This window comes from Phragmites australis, chromosome 12 (assembly GCF_958298935.1).
Source record: "Phragmites australis chromosome 12, lpPhrAust1.1, whole genome shotgun sequence".
Classification (NCBI taxonomy): Eukaryota; Viridiplantae; Streptophyta; class Magnoliopsida; order Poales; family Poaceae; genus Phragmites; species Phragmites australis.
In genome coordinates this window covers 29,671,472-29,684,281 of record NC_084932.1, presented here as the reverse complement: position 1 = coordinate 29,684,281, position 12,810 = coordinate 29,671,472, and the positions used below count along the sequence as shown (strand labels likewise).

Genomic DNA, 12,810 nt, shown 5'->3' with positions numbered 1-12,810 from the left:
ATTTGGTGGATCATGGTGAAATTAAGATAGCCACTATCTATTGAATAAAATGTCTTTACATGAGAGGCTACCCGCAACCATCTTTCCAAGTTTCAAACATGGCCTTTGCATCCGGCAACTCTGAACAAATGCGCATTTTAAATTGAGGTCAACTGAGATAGAGATTGAATTATCTCTGTAGAGTATCTTAGCATGGATAAACCATGACCCTGAATCATGGTGTGAAGGATTTCCATTTGTAGCTAACCAAGGTAAAACAACAAACGTACGTTGCAGCAGCAGCACTGAGATGAAAAGTTCCCAAAGCTAAACCAAAAGGATTATCCAAAAAAGAGCAGAGCTGGTTCTCAAAAAGGTTGGGTGCATAGATTAGCAGGAAGGCTGAATGGCTCGTGTATACAAACTGAAGCCGCTGCTAGTCTCAACGGGCTTTGCCACGGCGATTTCCAACGCAGGACGTGCCAAAGATGGTTGCGTCTTAGGTGCATTCATCCAAGGTTAAGTTAGAGGCAAATACCATCATCCTTTTTGCCCTGCAGTATCTAGTTTTCAGAAGAAACAAAGGCAAAGACAGCCACACCACTGGGGAGTACAACTGGATGCTACTCTCCGTTCTGAATAAAACTAAGCTAGAATAATCAATCAATCAATCAATCGTGACTTGGATGCCAATTCAGAAAACTAATCGATCAGGTCCGGCATTCTGAGAGAGAGAGAGAGTGAATCACTGAATTGAACTAACATTGAATCGAGATAGTGGCTTGGATGACGACTACTGCAGATAGTGCAGAAGCCAGATAATGGCATTATTACACAAATTAAAGAAACATGGTTGCAGATGATGGGAAAACTCAGGGTATGCTACTCAACGGAGTGATAGATAATTCAGGATTCGCTTGTGACACAAATCCGGAATGATCACTCTGTTGGGTCGCATATTCTGAATTGTTCGTCCTGAAGCTCGCTAGCTAATTGAGCTTCTTGATTTTCCCAGCCTGCTTCGCGACTCCCGGCCGGAACCTCCTCCGTCCAGGCGGAGCAGGGGCCACGCCTCCTCCTTCCTCCTCGTCGTCGGTGATCTCCTGTTCGGCGTACCCTTTGGTGTAGTAGTCGTTTAGGATCCGGTCCCTCTCCTGCATAAATCGCGCCTCCATTCTGTTGATGTCCCTGAAAATATTGTTGATGTAGTCGTGAATCTGGTCCATGGGCACGGGGAGGTGGCTGTGGTCAGCCAGGTTCGCCAGGGCCAGCCTCTCCTCGCTGTACTTGGGGAAGAGGTCCTCGGGGAAGTAGTCCGTCTGGTAACGGATGTAGCTGTCGATCTGCTCCTGCGTCATCCTCACCTTCTTCTTCTTCGTCGTCGTCTTCGTCTTCGTGTTCGTCTTGCCTGCCGCAGTGGGCTCCGGCGAACCCGCCGGAGCAGCCTGGGACAAAGCCACAGGCACAGTCTCCGCAGGCGCCTTCCCTTCCCTCCTCTGGATCATGTCCGGCGAGCTCGACATGGTTCAGGATGGCTCTCGAGCTCAGTTCCGAGGTGAGATTGATTGGGGCTAGCTAGCTAACTGGTTCTTGCCCTACGGAGAAGAAGCTCCCTCCGCCTCCGCCGAGGATATATAGATGAACGGAACGGAGCATCGCTGGCCCAGGTACAGCTCGGATACGGATTCGCTGTGAAATTGGAAACCGTGTTTGGTTTGATGCTGTGTTTTCGGATATGGAAATAAACACGAAACAGAATTTGGAAAAGCTAGCAATACGAGTATGTATCAGAAACACGTACGAAATCATCGTTGCCTTAGTGACAGTAAGGTGAAAAATCAAGATGGTCTGTCTGCTGCAATTGAGCCGAGCGGCGGACCGGCTCGGAAATGCAACTTCGTAATATGATGCATACGCATTTTTTTATCTCAACCATCTATATGTCCATCTCTCTCATCCGTTAATTCTCTCATCTACCTCTTGTTTTTTTCAGCTAACTCTCTAACACAAATTTTAATGCAAATACACAGTCGAGGTAGAGAATGTGTGCGGACCCCTTACAGAATTTTCCCTTCAGACCGGCTCGATGTCCAGGGGAACTGGTCCATGAGTTGATTTTCAGCCCGAGGGAAAGAACGAGCAGGCCGAGAAAATTAAAGAAGAGGGAGAAGTGGGCTTGGGAGGGAAAGGAAAAGGTTGGGAATCGGCCTGAAGAGTTTTTCCTTTTATTCTTTCCCTTTTTCTTTTTTGTTTCTGGTTTAGCATTTCTGTGAATGTCTAGTTGATAATCAGCTATTTTTATTTTAAAACACAGTCAAATTTTTCAGCTAATAAGGAGATGACATGTAATCAAGCACACTTTTTTCATAAAAAACTGACTAAAATATTCTTGATTGCAGTCACGAACAATCAGTAAAACATATTTGTCACTTGACTGATTATTTTAAGGTTTTCAATCAACTTTTTGGCTGCACCATCATACATAGTGAGCTCCACATATTTTGACATGTAGCTAGTGCATGTGATATCCAATTTGCAGTAAGTGGCGCCGAATTTAGACCTTTTTGGAATTTGTACAAGTCCCGCTCAATGAATGGAAATATGGGTTACCCGATCAACCAAACACAAAATAGAATTAACAAATGAACATATAAAATTAATTAATGAACTGTTGCAAAAAGAAAGATGTAAAATAATTATATTTCAATTAGTACAAAGAAAATCATAGGATTAGTGAACTCCTAAAAAAAACTAATCCTCAGTTTTTTTCTTGTCTTCCATTTTTATGGGATTAGCAGACTCTTAAAAAGTAAAAAACATAACACCATTTTTTTTCTTAAGGAAGACAAGAAACACATGGGATTTTTTAAGCCCCCAACCCCCCCCCCCCCCCAAAAAAAACATAAATAAAAATACCAATAAGGACCCTTATATTGGTCAACAGTTGATATAAAGAATGTAACGTATAGGAAACTTAGAAGTTATGGTGATAAAGTATAGAATTTACAACACTATTGCAATTGCAAGAAATATTCACAATAACCTTTCAACAGTAAACCTGAAAAGAGAAATATTAACAATACCATTTGCAAGAAATATTTACAATCCTTATATTCATCTCACGAAGAAGCTAAAGCTGAAAGGAGAACCGATAAAAAAAACTGAAAAGACGAAATACACATGCCAGCCGAAAACAAGAAGCCCAAGACACCCACAAAGCCAGCCCACGATGCGAAACCAGTCAGCCCAAAAGTATAAGCCCAAGGGGAGCCTGGATTATAAAGCAAATCCAACGGCCGAAAATCTGACTGAAATCATGAATTAAAATAGCTAGCTACTGTATAGCAGCAATGTTTCTCCATTGTCTTTCAACTTTTATTTAATTAATTAGGGAATCCAAAGAAAATCGAGAAAAAGACTGCAGCACCAAACTAAACAAAAAAGAAAGAATAACAAGCACACATACAAGAAGGAGCTAAAAAGAAAATATTTCTAGGCTATTTTTAATTAATTGGTTATTTAATTCTTCGCGTAGTTAAATTCTAAATTTTGAAAATTGGGTTGTTACATCCACGCTGGTGTGCCACATGGGCATATCGCCGGTTGAACGGGCGATAAGTATTCAACAGGTGATAGGTGTATATTTTTGCAATTTTTAAAAATGGTCATACACTTCTGCTAATTTCAAAAATAAAAAATATATAAATAAAAAAATCCAACCCTAGAATGCGTGAAAGGCCTATTTGGTATATTCGGCCATGTCCCAACCGGCCCAATATTTCGATCTTTAAGCCCAAAATTTTGCTTTATAGGCTAAGGAGAGTTTTGCCTTTTAAACCCTAAACGGCATGGACGACCCATTTACTTTTTTTGGGTCCAAATACCAAGGGCACAATACAATCCTTAGAGTGGACATATTTGAACATTTAATTTCAAACAATACTATTTTCTCAAAAATGAAAAAGACCAAATAATGCTAGCAGGGGCAAATCCGGGAATGAAGCTGGGCCGGGGCTGGATCAGTGTACATTGAGTTGATATGGAGCTACTTGGGCTGATTTGGAGCTATGTTGGCTAATTTGGGTTGGATACTACATGAAGATACCTGAGGTTTTATGGGCTGGACTCGTGCTGCAGCACCCCCAGTACAGGCCCTGGATCCGCCCCTGGATGCAAGGCTAAACCGAGACAACACATGGAACGTTTGTACACACTACTAGGGTGCCGGCTGCCAATGCGTTGCACACTTTTCAGATAAAAAATTATTCCCATTCCTACACTCTATCTAGTGATCTATTCATAGTACACAACTATCTTTTTCAGTCTAAAATAGCATCTAAAACCTCAACTTGAATACAGTTTTAAGGTGAATACATTTTTCTCTTTTTTTTCTCGAGGAACTTGTATACAAGTGCATACACAGGGCCCATTTGGTAGGGATCTAGATTCTTTCATAAACATTTTAGTTTCGGATTCTCTCTGAAAATATTTCTCTGGTGAATCAGAATCATCTTTGAAAATCGTTTGCTAGCTGGCTGGATTCTCTTGAAGGAGAGAATGATAGTGCAATTGACCAATTTACCTTTGTCCTAATTTACATTTTTTAGTGAGTATTTCATGGTTAGCAGTAATTTTAACATGTATAGCATGTCAATACACGCTCAACTCTCTCCCTCTCTCATTATTTCACTTTGTGTCACGGCCCAGTCTAGACCGACTATCACTAGGGCACAACCTACCCCTCTCTATCTATCTATCTATCTATCTATCTATCTATCTATCTATCTATCTATCTATCTATCTATCTTTCTCTACCTCGCACACCGAAGGCGACGGCGGCAAGGCGGTGGCGAAGGGCAGCAGAGCGGTGACGAGGAGTTGCTAGGAGGGCAGATCTGGGTGGTTCCCCACTGGATCTGGTCGGAGGGGGGAGGGGGTGGAAAGTGCGGGTAGGGGTGGCGTAGCTCGATGCAGGCGATAGAGCGCTGGAGCATGTTGGGAACTCACCTGCCCCTCTGTTTCTCCCACAAAACATCTTCCAGCCCGTTTCACAAATCAACATGCGTTTCGACTGCAATCCTCGAGAGAAACGGGAACTACCCGCCTGTTTGGTTCGCATCGGCCCGTTTCGCTCTGGAAACGGGTCTGATTCTGTGAACCAAACGGGGCCATAATCTCATTCTAGGATCTGCACGACACATGCATATGCATCCACAACTCATTGAAAATAATCATTTTAAGGTTGATGTGGTAGAACTTGGTATTACAACTAACTCTATAGCAAACATAACACTTTTGTACCGGTATTTAGTGGTACTCACTCCGTCGCTTCTATCTTGGCACTTCTGTTCCAAATAATTGCCGCTTTGAATGTCAGACACGGTATCTCTGAACACAACTTCAAGTCTTCAACCACACAATTAATATATCCTCAAAAATTAATAAGTTTATACTATTATGTTTTTATGAGACAATTTGTCAAGCATAAGGATATTTCTATTGCTATGGTGATTGAATTATCACTAAAAATAGTTCACATTCCACTGCCAATGGATCAAGATCCAGTCCCAGTGGTCCTCGTGGTCTACTCGACCTCACATAGAAACTTACATGGCCCTCAACCCCTAATATGTCACCCATCTATGCCCAATAGATACTTCTCCAACACCCACCCCATGCCTCCCATGGCCTGTCTCACCCATTGCCACCACAACCATTGAGCGCCAAACCTCCTTCCTCAAACTAGCAAAGTGGTCCAAGACTTGTATTCGACCTTTTTTGTCCACCTGTTTTCGGGCCTAGCTTTAGAATGCCCTCTTGTTGTTCTCGAAAGATGGAGGGAGGACAATCTCAATTTGTATTTACTTGAATGATGTTGCAAATCTCCATCAAAATGAGTAGTTTCATAATTGCATAATTGCACGGCTAAATTTGAAATATATAACTTGAATTCCTGTGACTATTGATTATATTTGTTATACAATACTATTACAATACATGTTTGATATCCCATTGTGTTGTATCAACCCGTTGAGGTGAGGGCATGAGGGGCAACATGATTTGACACTGATACCGACGACCATGATCTCCCCGCGGCGCAAATGAATGCATGCATGTCGAGTTTGACTTGTTCGCTAGTTATCGGCCGATGACAACGTGTGATCATTGTTCGCAGGGATGGCATCTAGCAGATCATGCGTGGTCATAGCATCGGCTTTGGAGGGAGAGGGGTGGTAGGAACTATTCTGTGGAGAGGGTAGGTGTAGGGGAGCGCGATGCATGAGGTTGGGTAGGAAGAGGTAGATGTAAATAATAGGATTGGACTGTTGGGGTGATTAGATGGTCGAGATAGGAGCCAATTAATGCTTGACTAGAGCCATTAATGGTGATTGTGGTTATCAGTGTGCCCATGTGATTTTTATAGCGGGGTGGGGAGGGATGGATCTAGAAGTCTTTGGATGCGTTTGGTTCACAGGATGAGGACCGGATGGGATCGCCCCGTCCAACTTTTTTGCCCCGCCGGGTGTTTGGTTCGTGGAGTAGGTGGACAAGGTCATCCGAATATTGCTACAGATCCTGGATGAGGTGATTCGGGAAAAAGAGCTGGACGAGGCCGTCCCGGTTCGCTCACTAGCAAGAGGTGTATGTGTGTTCGTCCTTGTGTGCACGTTCATCCTTTTTATTTAACTCTCGATTTTATTTGGGAGTATAAGTAGGGGTGAAAACGGATCGGATACGGACGAATAAAGGTCATTCCATATCCTTAACCGGAAACGAAAACGAATACGGAAATCCCAGATACAGAAATGAATACGAAAAGTATCAGAAACAAATACGATGCGAATACGAATCGAATACAAATACGGATCTGGATATCTGTCAAAAATGATAAAAACCCCTTAAATTGTTCATATAAAAACAACAAAAATAATAATATAGTATAACTTCACACATAAGGGAAATAAATTATGCGTATAAAAATAACAAAAATAACAATGTAGTATAACTTCACATATAAGGGAAATAAATTATGCGTATAAAAATAACAATGTAGTGTAACTTCACACATAAGGAAAATTCTAAGTAGTTAGGGCTATGGTGGGCTGTTACCCTGTTGGTGATGATGATCGGCTTACTTTTTAATGGCCCAGGTGAAAAACTGAAAACGGATATTATCCGTTTTGAATCTGACTGGATATCTGTTTCTGTATACGTATCCGGCCCAAATATCATTTCCATTTTCTTATCCGTATCCGGATAAAAAAATATATGTATTCGTATCCGATCCGGAATTATCCGTATCCGTATCCGGGTAAGACTATCCGTATCTATTTTTCCGGTTATAGAGCGGAAAATACCCGCTCCGTTTTCAACCCTAAGTATATGAGTGGTCCGAAAATTCTAAACGTTTTTATAAGTAAATTAGAGCTCACTAACAACCCGTTTTAATTGATTTGATAAAAAAGCATGAGTCAATATTTAATTAAAATTCTTTAAAGAAATCTACTTTTATAACTTGTAGCCATTTTTAATCTGTTAAAGGGGGCTGTTTCTAAAAAAAATTTAAAAAATTGTTGCAGTGTAAAGTTCTGATCCTAGGTGTGCCCAAGAGGTTCTACATGAAGTTCTGATGACTGATATGATTTTGCCATGAAACTTATGCTTGGATTAGATGAATTTTTTATGTCCTTCCGCAACTTATGCTTGCATGTTATTACCTGCTTGTTTAGCCACCCGCTTTTATTCTTTATTTCTTGATGAATAATTTTTCATGTTTAGTTCATTACATCCTTGACATTGCCCCCTTTTTCACCTTACTATTTTGTCGGATTACAGCTTGCCAAATTTATCACCAAGCAACGACGATTTCGTACGTGTTTCTGATACATACTCGTCCGATGATTGCTAGCTTTTCCAAATTCTGTTTCGTGTTTGTTTCCATATCCGAAAAGGCAACATGAAACCAAACACGGTTTCCAATTTCACACCGCATCCGTATCCGAGCTGTACCTGGGCCGGTGCTGCCATCCATAAATCCTGGCCGGAGGCGGAGGGAGCTTCTTCTCCGTAAAGCAAGAACCAGTTAGCTAGCTAGCCCCAATTGGCAATCAATCTCACCTCGGCACTGAGCTCGAGAGCCATCCTGAACCATGTCGAGCTCGCCGGACATGATCCAGAGGAGGGAAGGGAAGGCCCCTGCGGAGACTGTGCCGGAGCCCACTGCGGCAGGCAAGACGAACACGAAGACGACGACGACGACGAAGAAGAAGAAGGTGAGGATGACGCAGGAGCAGATCGACAGCTACATCCGGTACCAGACGGACTACTTCCCTGAGGACCTCTTCCCCAAGTACAGCGAGGAGATGCTGGCCCAGATGAACCTGACTGACCAGAGCCACCTCCCCGTGCCCATGGACCAGATCCACGACTACATCAACAACATTTTCAAGGACATCAACAGGATGGAGGCGCAATTTATGCGGGAGAGGGACCGCATCCTAAACGACTACTACACCAAAGGGTACGCCGAGCAGGAGATCACCGACGACGAGGAGGAAGAAGGAGGAGGCGTGGCCCCTGCCCGGGCGGCGGCTCCTGCTCCACCTGGACGGAGGAGGTTCCGGCCGGGAGTCGCGAAGCAGGCTGGGAAAATCAAGAAGCTCAATTAGCGAGCTTCAGGATGAACAATTCAGTATATGTGACCCAACGGAGCGATAATTCAGGATTTGCGATTTGTGTCGCAAACGAATTCTGAATTATCACTCCGTTGAGTAGCATAATATCCTGAGTTTTTCCATCATCTGCAACCATGTTTCTTTAATTTGTCCCAGTGTTAGTAATTTAGGACTGGTCCAGCAGTCTGTGATAATGTCACTATCTGGTTTCTGCAGTAGTTGTCATCCTCGTCGCGTGCCTGTTCTGGTCATTTAATATTAGTTAGTGATTCACCTCTCTCTCTCTCAGAATGCTGGACCTCATGATTAGGTCATCTCTAACTATTTTTCTTTCATTCCATTCTTTTTTTTATTTCTCTTTTTGTTTCATTCTTTTTATTTTTTCTCATCTTTAACAATTTTTTTGGAAAGGATTCGTGAAAAGAAAATAGAGAGAATTTCAAAGTGAAAGTAATGGTTTTAGGAATCGTTTCGTGAAAAGAGTCGTGAAGAAAAACCATTGAAATGTTGAAAGGAACGAAAATTCCTTTAAGAAAGGAACGATACTCGTGAAAAAAACCCGTTAGAGATGATCTTACAGAGTAGCATCTAGGTGTACTCTCCTGTAGCTGCCTTTGTCTTAGGCCCGTTTGGTAAAGTTCTGTCGACGATCAATAAATCGACTATACGATATGCTTATTTGATAAGCAGGACTCGCAGCAGCGGTGATGTGGGCAGTAGAGGTGGCCTGACATGGTGGTGTGGTTTCCAGCTCCAGCGTGCAGCTTCCCTCGGAAGCCATCACCAACGTGTCATCTTCGCCGCTCGAGAGGATCACCGTATTCTTGGCTGCTTCGTAATGTATAGGTGCGGCTTCAGTTTGTGTGTACGAGCCATTCAGCCTTCCTGCTAATCTATGCACCCGGCCTTTTTGAGGACCGGCTCTGTTCCTTTGTTGGGAAATTCTTTTGGTTTAGTTTTGGAACTCTTCATCTCAGTGCTGCTGATGCAATCGTATAAGGGTCATGGTTTATCCATGCTAAGATTCTCAGCTGACGTCAATTTAAAATGCGCATTTGTTCAGAGTTACCGAATTTAAAATGCACATTGTTCAGAGTTACCGAATGCAAAGGTCATGCTTGAAACTTTGAAAGATGGCTGGGGATAGACGGATAGTCTCTCATGTAAAAATTTGCTGTTCATAGAAAAAGGCCAAGATAGCTAGATTAGTTCAGCAATCCTGATCGTGTTCGCATACAGGACAGCCTATTATTCAACAGGTAAGTAATTCAACTGAAGACTTCTACCTAAGATTCCACAAGTAACTTGGTCACGGGATGTGATAGCCATAGAGAAGTCATTTGCTCCACGGTCACGGGGTAACTTCTTGTATCCGACTCGGCTAGCTCCGTCGAAATCGATCTTTCTCTCCCTGAGAACAACTCGGTTCTGTTCGGTGTAGGGCAGGAGCTATAAATACGCATCGATAGGGGCCTGATCTTCGCTATTGAATTGAATTGAATTGCAGGGTGTTGCGAGAGAGAGAGAGAGAGAGAGCAGATTAATCTAGCTATTGAATTGCGAGAGAGGAGCAGATTAAGCAAAGCGCTCGACGAAGCGATGGCAAGCTCCTCCAGGCTCTGATCGGACCAGGAGTTGCAGAAGGCTATGGCCTATGGCTGATCTACAAGAGATCATCTCCCGGAATGCCCCTGGCGGAGACCGCAGCAGCGATAAGCTTTTGCCAGGTCGCTCGCAGCGACTGTTGTTGGGCCATGGTGGCCTCTCTGCCTCGGCCACCTCGGCCCGCCTAGTGGACACGTTTAACACGGCGTCAAACCCTGCTAATTGCACAGCAAGGACACGTAGAAAGGGGTGACGTCAGCTATCTAAGTTTGCCACCTGATATTTTCTTTGACGTAGTAAGATCTAGTATCTCTTGTGCTACATTTATTAGGAGTCTATATTAATATAGACTATGGGTTGGACAAATTTTATTTTAAGTTGTCTCTAGGTTATATGAGATTTTATTATAGACGGTAGCTGTCTCGATATGTTCGTACATGTATCAATCCTTCCTTCTCGATCTGCTCTGAGTTACATCGCTAGCGTCGTGCTCACCACGCATAGCTCCTTTGAGGGAATAAATAGTGAAAAGATCAATATGAATATAGAATTCAACGAGGCTTTTGTTCTTTCTGACTTCATTTATAATTATTGCTCCGTTGGGTCACATATCTATAACATATATTATCCAGTCAAGATTAGGAGCACTCTCAAATGTTCGGGAATTGTAGGTACTGTAACAGTGGGCCCACATATTGTGTATGTATAGATATACATATACATGTATATACATGTATACGTATATGTATATACGTATATATACATATATTTACATATATAATATAATTTTATTTTCGAGAAATTAAAAAAATATCAACAGGAATATTAGTTATACTGATAAATCGACTAAAATAATCTAAAATACAAAGAAAAATATATAAAACTCAAAAAATATGAAACAAATTTTATTATTTTCGTATTACTTTTGTCTACATGCTAAAATTATGTGCATGCATGAAAGTACTACTGTTTTTCCTATAATAAAGTAAATGTGTTAAATATTGATAAATTTATAAGTAAATATTGAGATACCTAAAGCTCTAAACTGATTTCTTTTATCATGTGAAAAAAAACAGACGTGACGCAAGCGCGCCAATCCGCTAGTACTGAATTGTTCATCCTGAAGCTCGCTAATTGAGCTTCTTGATTTTCCCAGCCTGCTTCGCGACTCCCGGCCGGAACCTCCTCCGTCCAGGCGGAGCAGGAGCCGCCGCCCGGGCAGGGGCCACGCCTCCTTCTTCTTCCTCCTCCTCGTCGTCGGTGATCTCCTCTTCGGCGTACCCTTTGGTGTAGTAGTCGTTCAGGATCCGGTCCCTCTCCCGCATAAATCGCGCCTCCATTCTGTTGATGTCCCTGAAAATATTGGCGATGTAGTCGTCGATCTGGTCCATGGGCACGGGGAGGTTGCCCTGGTCAGCCAGGTTCGTCTGGGCCAGCCTCTCCTTGCTGACCCTGGGGACGAGGTCCTCGGGGAAGTAGACCGTCTGGTACCGGATGAAGCTGTCGATCTGCTCCTGCGTCATCCTCACCTTCTTCTTCTTCTTCATATTCGTGTTTGTCTTGCCTGCCGCCGCAGTCGCCGTGGGCTCCGGCGAACCCGCCGGAGCAGTCTGGGACAAATCCACTGGCACAGTCTTCAGCGGATCCGCAGGCGCCTTCCCTTCCCTCCTCTGGATCACGTCCGACGAGCTCGACATGGTTCAGGATGGCTCTCGAGCTCCGAGGTGAGATTGATTGGGGCTAGCTGGTTCTTGGCCTACGGAGAAGAAGCTCCCTCCGCCTCCGCCCAGGATATATAGATGAACCGAACGGCCCAGGTACAGCTCGGATACGAATACGGTGTGAAATTCGAAAACGTGTTTGGTTTCATGTTGCCTTTTCGGATATGGAAACAAACACGAAACATTGGATGGAATTTTTATTTTCGAAATTATCAAAAATGTATGTCCATTTTAAAAATTAATAAAAATACAACAGTACATATCACCCACTGAACAAGTAACACGTTTAAAAAACATAAAAATACCATGTTCCAATATTCTCAAAATTCAAACACCATCGAAATAGCTATGAAAAAATTTGAAAAAAAATTATGATGTAGAGGATGCTATCATCTAGCTTTTCACAAATTTTCAAACAAAAATATGACATGTTAGATGAGAAAAAAAAATTTAGGTATACAAGTAACTGTTTGAGTTAAAATTTTGTGGACCGGCTGTGACTGATCACTGCACGGCGACACGGTGACCGGTCAGACTTGAGCCGAACAGCAAGGGAAAGCTTTTTTTTAAAAAAACTAGGTTTTGTTTCACACACATATATATATAAAGTATTACATTGCAACTCTTAGAAATACAACCTTAAAAAAAATACAAAAGTCACACTTAGATCCTTGCAAGAGGACCCGTCAAGCTTGCTGCTTGAAGCCGAAACCCATCCCGACGAAATATTTCTCTGGCGGAAAACAAACATATGAACTTGAAGATCTTGAGTTGAGGTAGGGAGGTCATGGATCTGGTGAGGTGAGGGTGGATTGGAACTGTTTTGGGGG

At 42.7% G+C, this 12,810-nt stretch overlaps 2 protein-coding genes across 2 annotated transcripts; both read right to left on the bottom strand.

Annotated features, from left to right (window-relative positions):
* Positions 1 to 733: 733 nt before the first annotated feature.
* LOC133886499 (uncharacterized) lies at positions 734 to 1,502 on the bottom strand. Its single transcript, XM_062326185.1, has one exon. The coding sequence runs from the start codon at positions 1,500 to 1,502 to the stop codon at positions 969 to 971; it is 534 nt and encodes a 177-aa protein (XP_062182169.1). The 3' UTR covers positions 734 to 968.
* A 9,619-nt stretch (positions 1,503 to 11,121) lies between these two features.
* LOC133886182 (uncharacterized) lies at positions 11,122 to 12,077 on the bottom strand. The gene has a single exon (XM_062325919.1). It carries the CDS (start codon positions 11,954 to 11,956, stop codon positions 11,390 to 11,392), a length of 567 nt encoding a protein of 188 aa, XP_062181903.1. The 5' UTR covers positions 11,957 to 12,077; the 3' UTR covers positions 11,122 to 11,389.
* Between the last annotated feature and the right edge of the window lie 733 nt (positions 12,078 to 12,810).

Excerpts from the sequence above, each read along its gene's own strand:
- LOC133886182 (XM_062325919.1), bottom strand. The coding sequence starts at position 11,956 with ATGTCGAGCTCGTCGGACGTGATCCAGAGGAGGGAAGGGAAGGCGCCT.
- LOC133886499 (XM_062326185.1), bottom strand. The coding sequence starts at position 1,502 with ATGTCGAGCTCGCCGGACATGATCCAGAGGAGGGAAGGGAAGGCGCCT.